At 41.8% G+C, this 15,331-nt stretch overlaps 1 protein-coding gene across 1 annotated transcript in view; it reads right to left on the bottom strand.

The window, feature by feature from the left end:
- Positions 1-3,978: 3,978 nt before the first annotated feature.
- Tmprss12 (transmembrane serine protease 12) overlaps positions 3,979-15,331 on the bottom strand; it is a 33,829-nt gene continuing 22,476 nt past the window's right edge. The window contains exons 4-5 of the mRNA XM_008828905.2: positions 6,792-6,934; positions 3,979-4,230 (exon numbers count right to left, since the gene is read on the bottom strand). Of these exons, the coding sequence (XP_008827127.2) occupies positions 3,979-4,230; positions 6,792-6,934 (395 nt within the window). The remainder of the gene's footprint in view (positions 4,231-6,791; positions 6,935-15,331) is intronic.

The raw sequence follows: 15,331 nt of genomic DNA, 5'->3' as shown, positions 1-15,331 counted from the left end.
GAAACCACACTGGATCACATGGAAAGAAATCCATGATCTGGTGGAGACTGCTTGTCACAGATGCCCCCTCCCCAGATTTTTTCTCTGCTGTTCTCATGGCCGTTTTTACCCTGCTTAGCACCAATGCTTTGGCCAGCCCTCCCCCCCAATACTATGCTCTGGAGATTTTATGTCAGGGAAACATTTCAAGGAAAAAAATCAAATAATTGGAACCACAGACTGCTCCCTAGTGGACTGTCAAAAACCCATTGAAATAATAATATACCCAAATGCTAACAGATACAAAACTAACTAATGTGTTTGCTTTCCTTTCTGACAGGCAGATCCATCATGCTTCAAGGAAGTTGATACCTATGGGGAATGCTGCTATTTCAATCCCTGTAGGTTGGAACTGGGATTAACTGGGGGATATCAGGGTATAATAGGACAGGAAAGACCCTACCTAAAGGATAATAAGTATCTCTGGGGGAACCATGACTATTCCCTAATATATGTTGCAGATCCATGGGGCAATCGCTGGTGTGTCGGAGTGACAGGAAAGTTTTACTCAGGTGCATTCTGTAGCTACCCTACAGCTGACTTTCATATCTCTAGACAGCTTGTACTGAAGCTAAGTCCGTGCTAACTCATCATAATATTATTCTACAGGAAAAACAGAGGACCAGATAAGATCAACTATGTCCTGGAGCCAATACATTCAATATGTTGCTAACTTTCTTCCCTTCACCACCCACCCTAACACCTCTGTTTCTTTTGTGCATCCAGCAATAGACCTTTACTGACAGCAGTACCAGTTAATACCACCCTTCTTTACCCAGAAACAAAAGATTTCACTGACTCTCTTCTGATGGATAGTCCCTTATTTGAACAACTGGCTACCTATCCAATTTGCATTTCCAGTAAGACTAAGCCTACTCGTTACAAATGCCTCACTAACATTGCTCTCTCCAGGACAGCATGTGTCATCCCTCCTCTTTTTCTATGGTGCAAAGGAAAAGCCAAACACTGTATTAACTCCTCTTTGTCCACCTTTTGTGTACCTGTAATGATTACTCCCCAGGTGTACCTATTCGAGGAAGAAGAGGCCGTCCTACTCCTTCACACCCACCAGTGAGGAGAAATCTTCATCCCCCTGCTAGTGGGGCTCGGACTTGCCCTCTCGGCACTGTGACTGCTGCTATTGTACAAATCCATCACCTTTTGAGGAGACTTTTGAGACAAGCTTGACCAGGCAATGGCATCCATGACTGACAGCCTTAAGTCTTTCCAATGACAAATGAACTCTCTTCCTGGGGCTGTGCTCCAAAACAGAAGAGCACTAGACTTAATAACTGCTGAACACAGGGCGGGGGGCGGGGGGATGGACGTATGTAGTATTGGGAGAGGAATCCTGTTTTTTTGTAAATGAATCAAATATTGTCGAGACCAATGTTAATACTCTCAAAAAACTTCTTAACAATATATTTTCAAGATTTCAACCCACTGAACAATTAGGTTGGTTTAGTAACCCCTTGTTTTTATGGCTCCTACCCTTTGTTAGCCCCTGATCATGCTGTGTGTCATTTTGATGCTTGCTCCCTGTTTCATACAATTTCTTCACCGATGAATTACTACCATTGAAAAAATTACTACCAATCAGGTCATGGTCAATTATCAAACTTTGGATTCTCCCAAGATAGATGAGTTGGCTCTTAAAGTTTGTGATGACTCTTCTCCATGTTGGGGGACCCTGCTGCTAAGGTTTCAGTCCACCATGTCTGGATAGCTCTAAGGGGCTTGGCGCTATATGGAAGGACTCCCTTTCTCAGCCAGGGCCTCCTGCTCTCTGCCTGACTTACCTGGAAAGTGCCACCAAGCATGGATGCCTGACCTTATTTGGAACATGACCTTTGGCATAGTTACCTGCAATAAAACTGCCCCCAGGTTTTTTCTATATGATAATTAGGCATTGTCCCATAGTCAGATGATAGGATCCCCCACCACATGTAAATAAAGCATACTATGAGCACCTATCAGCTGAAGCTTTGGCTGCTGCCTCCACACTATATTTTCCCTGACCCCCACTGAATAAATGGAGCTGTATCACTGAATCTGACTCCCTGGAAAGTCTTTTCTGTCGTGCTCATTGGCCATCCCAACCCCGTTCGTCACTTCTGCTCTCTTTGTACTCTTGGATCAGTGGCCAGTGGCCCTGGTGGGGGGACCCACACACTTGTGTCCACCTTTTAAGAAAAAATTGATTCATTTTATGTAGTGTACCTATATGAGTTTATAGATACCACATGCATGCAGGGGCCCACAGAGACCAGAGAGTCAGATCTGGAACTGGAGTTATAGATGATTGTGAGCCACCATGTGGGTGCTGGAAAACAAACTCAGGTCTTTCAGGTCTTCTGTAAAAAAACGTAAGTCCTCCTAACCACTGAGCTATCTCTCCAGCCCCTTCACTTCTTTTTTTTTTAAAGACAGGGTCAGAACCTGGAGCTCACAGATTTGGCTATATTTGACTGGCCACAGAGTTCCAAGGATCTAAGTATCCTCTCATTTCAGTCTCTCCAGTGCTAAAAGCATGGATGGGTACTGCCCTCACCAGGCTTTCATTGAGTGTTGTGGCTCTGAACTTAGGTCTTCATGCTTGCACAACAAGTACTTGTCCAACCAAAATTAAGAAGTGTGTGTGTGTGTGTGTGTGTGTGTGTGTGTGTGTGTGTGTATTGTGTTTATAAGGAGAAGCTGAGAGCATGATTTTTTTTATTTGGAGAATAAAAGTGAAATAGATCAAGAGAATCACAGTATTATTATTTTCAACTTTAAAGTTTTAAAAGTGGCTGGGGTGAAATAATGCTTGGCAAGAGTTTGAAAAAATAATTATAGCAAATAAAAAAGGGGATTTCCTAGAAGCTATCTTATAACAAAGTTATGAATAGTTTTCTTTCTGCTCTTCTGTAATTTTTTTTTTTTGGTCTTTTTAAGACAGGGTTTCCCTGTATCCCCAGGCTGGCCTTGAACTCACAGAGATATGCCTGCTCTGCCTCTGGCTTGCTGGGATTAAAGGCATATGCCACCAGGACCAACTTTGTACTTTGAAAATATTTAATTAGGCCTGGTGCTTGAAACTACTATCCTATCATGAAGGAGGCTGAGGCAGGAGGATTTTAAATTCGAGGCTAGCCTGGGCTATACAGTCAGACCTCATCTCAAAACACATTCAAAGCCAGGCATGGTGGCACATGCCTTTAATCCCATCACTTGGGAGGCAGAGGCAGGTGGATCTCTGTGATATTGAGGAAAGGCTGGTCTACAGCTTCCAGGCCAGCTGGGGCTACAGGGAGACCTTGTCTCAAAAAACAAAACAAAATACCAAAAACACACATTCAAAAAAAGCAAAATCACACAGAAAGTGATTTTCAGATATCTATGCTTTTTTTTTTCTCTTGACAAAGGAAATGAAATCTTATTATCACTTAATAAAGTGCTTTAGCTCCCTCTGCTCCTGGCATTCTGAGGTGAGCAGCTTTGCCCACCACACCCTCTCCACCATGATGCTCTGCCTCATCACAGACCCAGAAGCAGTGGAACAAGTAACCATAATGAGGCCTCTGCTACCATACCAAACTAATAAGTAAGCAAAATAAAATCTGAATTAAAATGAGTTTTAATTAGTTTAGTGAAAGAAAAATTCAACTATACAGTTTATTGTCATTTATACATATAAAGTACATACTTAACTGAATATTTTATATAAACTTCAGGAGAGTATTCCAAAACAGAAGTATGATTATACAACAAAACAATCAAGCTCTAACAAGGAGGTGTGCAATTTGGCCAAATTTACAGCTTTAGAGCTGCCACAGTCCTTTTTGTTCCAAAAAAAGCTCACATGAAAACTCTAAAGTGAGTAACTGAAAGGATGATTTTCATCGTGCAGAACATAGATGGGGCAGAGTGAAAAAGACAGACTGCATCTTCACAATTTCCTTATGCTGTTCCTAGTAAGAAAATGGAACTGAAAGCCATGAAGATCTGCCCAAACAAGATGTGCATATTAAACATGCCTTTAGTGCTTCCTTGGGAGAAGTGGTCTGTCAGCCACTTTTGGAAGAAAGATGGCCCACTGTAGATACCAGGAAAATGTCTTCGACCACAGCCATGTCCAAAACTGGTAATTCCCATTACAAAAAATCTTCTGAATTCTGGTAAGTAGCACATTAATGGTCCACCACTATCACCCTATCAAGAAAGCCCCCAAATAGTATTCATTATTCTTTATGCAACAATAGAGCTACCATAAATTAATTACATCAATCATACATTTATCTAAATATTCATTTCCATTGTAGCTAGCTACACTTTAATAGCAAACTGAAGTGTGGGGAAGAAGTACAGGGAACATTTTGCCAGGGAGGTTCCCAGGCCAGACAAGCTGGTGATATGCCCCTAACACATTACTATAAAAATCAGTAAACTTTTAGTCTAGTAGTCCCACTTACACAGGAGGTTCCACCTGTGGGTCTGGAGACCCACACAGAAGGTGGATAAACTTTTCTGCATAGTTGTGAACCAGAACACTATAGATGAAATTGTTTGGATTTTTACAGTTCTGAGAAGAAATGAAATTTAGGAAGTATACAAAATATTGTGGAAATTGTTCATTAGAATTATTTACTTGCTTGACTGCTGTGTGTGAGAGGTATAATGTTTAAGATGTGAGGAAGATGGTTTCAGGTATTTGCTCCATTTGCTGGCTGGAGAGGATGGGTACACTGTCAAGTGCTGAAATAGGCTAGTGCAGGAAAGAGAATAAATGGAAGGCTGTGATGCACTTATAAACAACTAGCTTCTTCATTATACAAGACTAATGTGCCCAGAACTGTTGGCAAGAATGGCTAATAATAATGTACCCTGAGGTCATTATTTCAAGCCTCAAAAGTTAGGGATTTTTTCCCCCACTGACTACTGAATAAATTTTGTTGTTTTTTCTAGGAAAGCAATTCATTTGGACTGAATTTTTTGCTGTTTCATTTATCAAGATTTTTTAAGGAAAATACAGGAAACAAACTTCAGATTGGAGATGTAGGAATGCAAAGGAAATGATGAGTACAGAGGATTTGCAGTGCAGGGCTGGCGAGTGCAGTCGTAAATGAGCACGAAGTCTAGAAGCTCAAGAGGGGTTAGCACTCAGCTTGCGGTACAGCGTGCACTCAGCACCTGGAGGGTTAGTCTCCACCGTGGAAAGAAAAAAGCTATCAGAGATAACACAAAAAGAAATTGGATTTCATAAAAATCAGAAACTTGGGCTGGAGATGGCTCAGCAGCTAAGAGTACCAACTGCTCTTGTAGAAAACCCAGGTTCAAATCCCAGCACCCACATAGGGACCAACACCTATCCTAACTCCAGTTCCAGGGGATCTGACATCCTCTTCTGACCTCTGTGGCATTGCACAACACAGTTGCACATACATGCAGGCAACACACTCATTCACATAAAATAAAAACAATAAAATATTTTTTTTTTTAAATAGAAACTTTTATGTAAAAATGATAAAATCTAAAAAGTAGTTCATGAGCTAGGGATGGTGGCACATGCCTTTAATCCCAGCACTCAAGAGGCAAAGGCAGGCAGATCTCTGAGAGCTCAAGGCCAGTCAGGTCTACATAATGAGAATTTATCTCAAAACAAAACAATACCCCACAACAAATAATACAAAACAAGCTAGGAATGTGGCTCAGTGGTAGAACCTTGCTAAACATGTAGAAGGCCCTGAGTTTTACTCCTCCAAAACCAACCAAACAAAACCACCACAAAACAGCCAAACGGCAGCAGCAACAATAAGACATGGTCCACAGAATGGGAGAAAATATTTGCACACCAAATATTCAGAATCTGCTGAAAAGGCTGGAGCTGGTGAGATGGTTCGGAGGACAAAGGTACCTGCTGCCAAGCCTGATGACCTGAGTTTGATCACTGGGACCAGTATGGTGGAAGAGAGAACCAACTCCTTCAAGTTGTCCTCTGACCTCCACACATAAGCCATGTCGCACACGTGCCCCCCCACAATAAATATAATAAAAGATTAAACAATGTTTACATCTCAATAATGTTAACTCAATTTAAAAACAGAGAATGAGTCATGATACACATTCTCTAAAGAAGATATACGGCTACAGTGATGATGCAGCAGTTAGGAGCACTGGCTGCTCTTGCAGAGGACCTGGGTTCAATTCCCAGCACCCACATGGTGGCTAACAGCTGTCTGTAACTAGTTCTGGGGGAATCAGATGCCCTCTTCTGAACTTCTGGGCAATGCAGGACATGGGTGCACTTATACACATGCAAGCAATACACTCATATACACACAAAAATTAAATTAAATTAAATATATTAAGAAGACATACAAATGGCTGGTAGACAATGCTTAGGTTCTCTTCATTAATCATAGGGATTGCATACAAAGCCACAAACTCAAAACAATGGCTGTAACTGCTGAGTATGGTGGTGCACACCTTTAGTCCTGGTAGAGGTAGGTGGATCTCTATGAATTCAAGGCCAGCCTGGTCTACATAGCAAGTTCCAGACCAGCTGGGGCTACAGGGAGACCCTGTCTCACAAAACGACTAAACAAACAAAAAAACAAAAACAAAAACAAAACCCAAGAAATCAGTCAGTTGTGGAAAAAGGACAAGAATTTGGTATTTAGGTCTGATAATTATGATCACCAGACTATTAAGGCCTTTTTCAACTTCCTTTCTGGCTTTAGAAGGTATCTTAAAAGAAAAGGTTTTGGTCTTACCCTACAAGTATCAAAGGCTCCATCTTCATCACCTGCACAGAATGAAGTATTAGGGACTGCTCCTCCATAACTCATCTTGGAATTACAAAGTTCTCGAGAAATGAAGTGTACTTTTGCTTCCTGTAAGATGTGTGTGCCATTGCCTGTTAAGAACAATGGAACTAGGCTGGGTGTGGTGGCACATGCCTGTAGTCCCAGCACTTGGGAGGCAGAGGCAGGCGGATCTCTGTGAGTTCAAGGCCAGCCTGGTCTACATAGTGAGTTCCAGGACAGCTGGGGCTACAGGCAGACCCTGTCTCAAAAAGACAAAAAGAGAGACATAAAACAAAACAAAACAAAAAACCCGCAAAAGAACAATGGAACAAAAACCCATTAAGTTGTTGAATGACACAGGCACTTTTACAGCTGTAATAGGGCACCCCCTTGACTACAGCTACTCCGTGTTAAAGTTTAGTCTGACTGTAGTCTTTGAAATTATCAGGCAGTTGGCCTAGGGTACGGGAACACACATCAGCAGGTCCCAGGTGTTTTGGGAACAGGTCAGTGTGTCCTGAAGTGCACCTGCTAACTGCAGATTTATGGCTTCTGTATGTTATGCTTGGCTTGCTTCTGCAAAATAGTAATTGTTAGTTAATAGAATAGAAATTGTTAAGGGGGCTTTGCACCTGTAAGCTTGGGAACTTAAACTTTTCACCCCTGGTTACATTTTCTCTGTATAAAAGTTTACCCTAGAGATGGCTCAGGGCTACACACTGGGATTCTGACACCCTTGTGTAGTAGCCCTGGCCAGCAACAACTTTGATTTGGGAAAACACTGAATGGTCTTCTCTGGTGAACTACCTCACAACACAGCGATTTAAAAGGTTGGTGCCTAGGTCAGATGTGGTAACTCATGCATGTAATTCCAGAACTCCAGAGGCTAAGGCAGGAGGATTGCCATGTGTTTAAGGCTAGCCTGAGCCACAGAGATTCTGACTCAAAAAGGGGGTGGGGTGTGTGGGGTGCAGCACATTTGGCAGAATGCCTAGTGTGCACAAAGCCCTGGGTTCAGTCTTCACATTGTATAAGCCAGGCATGGTGACACATGCTTGTGATTCCAGCACATGGAAGGGAAAGGCAGAAGGATCATAAGCTCAAAGATATCTTCAGCTACATAGTGAGTTCAAGGCTAGTCTGGGCTGCATAAGATCCTCCATTTTAAAAAGAGAATGATTTCTAAAACATTAAATAAATAAAATATTGGTGTTCAATGGACTTCTTTACTAAATACTGGAGTCAATAATTAAATAAGACGTTATCTCTGTATCGTAAAGTCACTATTTTCGTAATCCCCTCTAGCTGCTGACCACTCAGCTACTCTATGACTTGCCCATTTGAGACAATTCATTATTCAAATGGAATCATAGAACATATTGCCTTTTCTGTCTTGTTTATGTAGTATAATGTATCAACATTTTATTCCTTTGCATAGCTCAGTAATATTCCATTATCTAAATATACCAAAAACTAAATAAATAAATTGGGCATGGTAGTGCACAATTTTAATCCTAGTACTTGGGAGGCAGAGGCAGGCAGATCTCTGGGAGACTATGCAGTTTCAGGCCAGCCAGGGCTGCGTAGTAAGATCCTTTCTCAACAAATAAATAACAAATACTCTGTACTTTACCTGTTTATCAGTTGATGGACCCTTAGCATGCCTCTTACATTTTCGCTATTACATATTACGCTGCTATAAACATTTGTGTATAGACTCTCATGTGATCTGTGGATTTATTTCTCTCTAGTAAACACCATGAAGTTCAACTGCTTTTTGAGGAACTTCTAAACTGTGTTCCAAAGCAGCCATGACATTTCATATTTCTGCCAGCGATATATAAAGGTCCAATTTTTGCTGGGCTTGGTGGCGCATATCTTTAATCCCAGCACTCAGGAGACAGAGCAGGCGGATCTCAGTGAGTTTGAGGCCAGCCTGGTTGACATAGTGATCTCCAGGACAGCTGGGGCTACAGGGGAGACCCTGTCTCAAAAAGACAAAAAAAAAAAAGTTTCAATTTCTTTGCATCCTCCCTAGTGTATGTACAGCATGTGACTAAATTTGTACTTGTATGTATGTGTGGCATGTGACTAAATTTGTACTTGTATGTATGGCATGTGACTAAATTTATTTTACTTATTTTATTTTGCTAGGGCTCTGATGCAGGGCTCTACACAAGCAGGGAGGTGTTCTGTCACTGAGGTACATTCTCAGCCCCTAACTTTTAAAATTACATTCTCTAATTTTTACTGGTACGTAGAAATGAAAGAGATTTTTATTTTATGCTTAAAATATTTTTAAATTTAATGTGTATGGGTGTATTTGTTGCATGTATGTAGGTGCATCTGTGTCATGCAATGCCCACGGAGGTCAGAAGAGGCTGTCGGATCCCCTGGAACTGGAATTACAGACAGTTGTTAGCCACCATGTGGGTGCTGGGGAATGAACCTGGGTCCTCTGCAAGAGAAGTCAGTGCTCTTAACCACTGAGCCATCTCTCTAGCCCCAAACAGATTTTTTTTAATGTATTGATCTTATACTACCTGGCTACTTAACTAAACTGTTTATTCCAATGGAATTGGTTGTTTTTTTTTTTTTTTTTTCCCAAAAGGAAGTTCAAGGACAATTTTACTAGTGTTTAAGAGAAAACATAATACAGGTTAGGTAAAATCCTGGCAGCCGCCAGGAGAAGTGATGGAGGAAAAATCATGCCTTCTAAGTTAGATGTGGAACCAAAATAGCTCATTAAGAAAGGAAAAGGTGGGGCGGGAGAGACGGCTCAGGGGCTGCTCCTGCACAGGACCCGGGCTCCATTCCCAGCACCCACGTGGTGGCTAGCAACTGTTTGTAATTTCCTGGCATCTGTAATTCTAGCTCCAGGGGATCTGACGCCCTCTCCTCACCTCTGTGGGCATTGCATGGCATGGGTGGACTTACAAACATGCAGGCCATATACTCATACACACAAAAAATAAAAATAATAAAAAAGAAAAAAGAAAGGAAAAGGTGCCACTGAGGAAACAGCATAAAAAGCCCGTTTTTGTTTTTTTGGTTTTTTTTTTGAGAGAGAGAGCAGGTCTCAATGTTCCACCTGTTGGCTTTGAACTTGCTATGTTGCCAAGGATAACCTTGACCTTTTAATCCTCCTGGAATCTGTTGGTCTCTTATGGTCTCTGTTACCATAACCAGTTTATGTGGTGCTGGGGTTTGAACCCAGGGCTAGGGAAGCTCTCCACTAACTGAGCTGCACTCCTGGCCATTCTAATGGTTATAGATCCTGGGTTATCATAGACAGTTCCATAATCTGTGACTAATGGATATGCCCTTTCTTTACTTAGTTGTGAGTCTTTTGCATCTCTTTCCAGTGTCACTGTACTTGCTAGGATTTCTACTACAATGCTAAATAGAAGTGGTGATGGTAAGCGCATGTTCTTGACTTTCAGTGAGTGTCTTTCTGTGACAAGGGCAGCTGTAATGATGTTCACTGTGGTTTAAAGGGAGACAGCCTTAGTTAGGTCAGGGAGTTCCCTTTATGTCTAAACTGGTGAGGATTTTTAACAAGGCTTCTTCTGTATCTATTGAGCTGTGGTCCCAGCTGGCCTGGAACTCACTGTGTAGACTAGGCTGATCTTGATCTCTAGAAATTGCCTTCCTTTGTGTCCCAAGTACTGGAATCAAAGGTGTGCACCATGATGCCTGGCTTTGAGTTAATATTTTTTATCCCTTAATCAAGCAATTTGTGAATTATATTAAGAGACTTCTAATGTTAGACTATGTTTGACTTTCTGAGGTTATGACAAATTCTATTGGTAAGTTTGTGTATTAGTAATTTTCTTGGAATGCATTTATAACATTGGCCTTTCTTGTACTTTAGTTATTTGGGGTCAACATCAAGATTATTATTGCTCTGGAATTCTTGTGTGTGTGTGTGTGTGTGTGTGTGTGTTTGTCTTTTTGAGACAGCATCTCCCTATAGCACCAGCTGGCCTGGAACTTGATATGTAGACCAGGCTGGCCTTGAACTCACAGAGATCCTCCTGCCTCTGCCTTCTGAGTGCTGGGACTAAAGACGTGCACCACCACACCCAACCTTGTGTTTTAGTTTTGAAAAAAAATTAATTTCTTTTATGCTTTATAGAATTATTGAGCATTTCCCTCTCTTATTTAGTCAAATTTTTGTTACAGGCTTGTATAGTTGTGAAAGAATTTATCCATTTCACCTACATATAGAATATTTTTGGAGGTGACTGGAGAGATGGCTCAGTGGTTAAGAGCACTGACTGCTCTTCTGGAGGACTTGGGTTTGGTTCCCAGCACCTACATGGGACTAACCATCCATAACTCCAGTTCTAGGGGGCCCAGCTCTCTTCTGATCTCTGTGGGTATTGCAAGACATGGGTGCACTTACATACATGTAGGCAAAACACTCATACACATTTAGTAAAAATAAGTAATTTAGACTATTTTTGGAGACAGAGCTCTCTATGTAGCTCAGGCTAGCCTGGAGCTCTCCATTGTCTTCCTCTAGGCTTCCTCAGGGCTGGGAGTCCAGGCATGTGGCCCACACCTTATTTATCTAGGTTTAGTTATGCGTCCCACAACACATGATGGCGGCTCTGTACAATTGTATTATTCTAGTGTTCTTTTAGACGGTTTGGTCTGACATTTATTTCATGATTTTCAGATCTTATTCTTCCCTGTTGGGTCAAATATTTGCTCCTTTAACCTAAAAGTAAAGATGTCTCCTGGTTACACAGTGAGTATCAAGCAGCCCAGTGCTATGTGGAAAGTCCTGGTCTCAAAAACCAAAAGAAATCGCTAGAGTCCACCTGTGTATTACCTTAGTTGCAGCCCCCAAATTTTGATAGATAATATACACGTAACTGTTCAGTTCCAAGTATTTTAAATAATTATCTACTCTTTGACCTGAGTTATTTAGTAGTATGTTTTAAATTCTTCAAATGTATGTTTTAAAAAATTTTTAAATTTATTTTTACTTTATGTGTATGAGTGTAAATGATGCACGTATATAAGTGCACTCATGTTGTGCAATGCCCTTGGAGGACAGAGGAGGGTGTCGGGATCCCTGGAACTGGAGTTATAGATGGTTGTTAGCCACCATGTGGGGGCTGGGACTTGAGCCCAGGTCTTCTGCAAAAGTAGTCAGTGCTGTTAAACACAGCCATCTCTCCAGCTCCTAAATGTTCTTTTTTTTTTTTTTTAAAAAAAAACTTCTATAGTTCTTTTTGTCATTTTTACAAGTTTATTGGTATTTAATTTACAAAACACAAACATTAAACATTATAAGCATACAGTTCGGTAATTTCTGGCCAACTCAGAGCACTCTTGAGTTTGAGAGCATGTCCTTCCTGGCTCACCTGCAGTTAGGGCCTAGCTCCAACCCATATTTAGGAAATGACTAGTCGAGCTTTGTCCCTGTACTTTGCCTTTTCTAGAAGCTGTGAATGGAAGCACACATATTCTGCTTCATCTATGGCTTCCTCTATTTGATACAATTTTTAGAGATTTTTCTGCATGAATCCATAGCTTCCCCCTTATTGCTGACTAGTACTCTGTTGAATGGAGTGTGCTTTGCTGTTGTGGCTTAACCCACAGTTTCAAAGATTTTCTCTTATGCTCTCCTGGCTGCCTGTGTGGTCTTTTTGAGTTAACCGTTTGACTTTGTCCATTTGGGGTTACAATAGAGCATCACACACTGTGTGGCTTATAAACAAGAGAGGTTATTTTACCATTCTGCATGCTGGAAGTTGAAGATCAAGGCAGATATGGAGTTGAGTGAGGGTTGTGTTCCAGTTTATAGTCAGTGCCTTCTATCTGGCCTTACACAGTGAAACAGCAAGGTAGCACTTTATGGCCTTAAAAAATGTTTTTTTGGTTTTTTTTTTAAAACAGGGTCTCCCTGTAGCCCCAGCTGGCCTGGAACTCCCTATGTAGACCAGGCTGGCCATGAACTCACAGAGATCTGCCTGCCTCTTGCCTCCCAAGTGCTGGGACTAGAGGTATGCACCCACCATGCCTGGCTTTCTTTTAATTTTCATTACATTTATTTACTTGTAGGGGGCAGGTACCATAGCACATGTGTGGAGGGCAGAAGATAACTTTTGAGAGTTGATTCTCTTCTTCTATCATCTCGGTTCTAGGGATCAAACTCAGGTCATCAGGCTTGGTAGTAAGTGCCTTACCTACTGAGCCATCTGGCCGACCCTGTGGACACTTTTATTAGTTAGTCCTATTCTTGAAGGCTCACTCCTCTGATCTCCTAACACCCCACCATCACTTGGGGGGTTAAGATGTCAGCATGTGAATTTTGGCTGGACACAGAAACTCAGAAGGTAGCATTATTAAATAGGAGGCCAGGCTCTGATTTTATGTACTTTATTTTTGCATATGGATATCCAAATTGTTTCATCATTAGTTATTGAAAAGACCAACAATTTTCCCTTATTACTTTGCTGTCTTTGTGAAAATCAATTTGCAAGAAATATAGAGGTGTATTGTGTTCCATTGATCTGTAAATCTGTATTTCCAATATACATTCTTGTTTTCCTCCTTCCTCCTCTTTCTCTCTCTTTCTCTCTCCCCCATTCTCCTCCTCTCCTTCTCTCTTTCTATGCCCCCCCTTTCTGACAGGGTCTCACTGTGTAATTCAGGCTGACCAAACTCAGAATCCCCTGCCCCTGACTCCTGAGTTCTGGGATTAAAGGCTCGCATCTCCACACCTAGTGTCTTGGTTTGTTTTCCATTGCTGTGATAAAATACCATGAGAAAAGCAGTTTCGTGGAGAAAGATTTATTTGCACTCACCGTTCCAGGGCACGGTCTGTCACTGCAGGGATGTCGTGGCAACAGAAACTTTAGGCTCTGGCCACACTGTCCACAGTCAGGAAGCAGAGAGCAACAAATTCTTGTGCTCAGCTCACTGTTTCTTTTCTTTCTTTCTTTTTTTTGGTCTTTTTTAAGACAGGGTCTCCCTCTAGCCCCAGCTGTCCTGGAAATCACTATGTAGACCAGGCTGGCCTTGAGAGATCCGCCTGCCTCTGCCTCCTGAGTGCTGGGATTAAAGGTGTGCACCACCACGGAGTTCAGAATTTCAACCCATGGGATAGTGTCATTCACAGTACATGGGTCTTCTCTCCTCAATTAATCTAATCAAGATAATTTCCAAGGACTGTCTTCCAGGTGATTCTAGATCTCATCAAGCTGACAACTGAGCTGAACTGTCCCACCTGGCATATCATACTGTTTGGATTCTTGAAGATTTATATTTTGAAGTCAGACAGTAAAACTCCAGTCTTGTTCTTTTTCAAAATAATGTTGGCTATTCTAGATCTTTTGCCTTTCTATACATTTTAGGAATACCTTCTCAGTTTGTAAGAACACAGTTTAGTTCAACAAAGCATGTGTGTCATGCACCTGTAATATTAGAACCTGGGCTGTGAGGCACTAGTCCCACCTGGACTTATATAGTGAGCTTGAGTCTAGCCTGGACTATATAATGAGACCCTGTCTTAATATAAATAGAAGAACCAAACAGCAACAAAGCAAGCACCCAACATAAAAACAATAGTCTTCAATTTTCATAAACTGTTTTATATATAGGAAGTATGTGCTAACTGCCATACTGACAATGTTGAATCTTCCCAAACATGAGATGTAGCATGTTTGTCCATTTGTTTAGGTCTTTGAAGCTTCCTTAATGTTTTATAGGTTTTTAAAAAATTATATTTTGGGCAGCTCTCCGCGCCGGGCCTCCCTAAGCCACATTCCCCCTTCCATCCCTCCCGCCGTTCTATACTCCTAGTTTGGGCCCTGCACCATTCCTTAGTCTTGGGGCCCCAGACACCTGGGGAACCAATATTGCTTCCTGACCCTCTTCATCCAAACCAACATAGTGCCTTCTCTGGGCCCTAGGAGCACTGCTTCTGGACCTGGCTCCACCCTCAACTCTCCGTGCTTCCCTGGGCCGGAACCACCTCCCATCTTCTTTCTGGGACTTGGGAGCTGACCTTTCCTCTTCCTGATCCTTTGCATCCAGACCAACCCAGCTCCTCAGTGCAGTCCCCAGGAGTCCTTGGGACCTCTTCCCCGCCCCATCTGCCTTTGTATCCCTGGGTGGCATGGCGACCAACTGACCTAGACCAGGATCTTTTCTGGGCTAGGATCCCAGGCCAGTCCAACTTCCAAATTCCTGAGGCCAAAATCGGTCCTGGAGAGATCCAGATCTTAGGAGAAAGCCTGAAGTCATCTGACCCTCATCTGAATTGGGCCTCTGTGGGAACTCCTGAAGACAAAATCAGTCTGGCGGCTCCAATATAAAATCAAGAGCAAGAACTGGAAGCTTAGACAAACAAGCTTTTCATGCCCAAAAAGTAAACCACAAAGACAGGTAAAGTTCACATAAAGAAGTAGACCCAAACTTAAAGGCCTGAATCTCACACAAGAATCAGAAACTACAAAAGAAATTCACATGCCAAAATCACAGAGAAA

The sequence above is a fragment of the Nannospalax galili genome, unplaced genomic scaffold, assembly GCF_000622305.1.
Source record: "Nannospalax galili isolate Female #2095 unplaced genomic scaffold, S.galili_v1.0 scaffold254, whole genome shotgun sequence".
Classification (NCBI taxonomy): domain Eukaryota; kingdom Metazoa; phylum Chordata; class Mammalia; order Rodentia; family Spalacidae; genus Nannospalax; species Nannospalax galili.
This window is presented reverse-complemented; position numbering and strand designations above follow the sequence as displayed.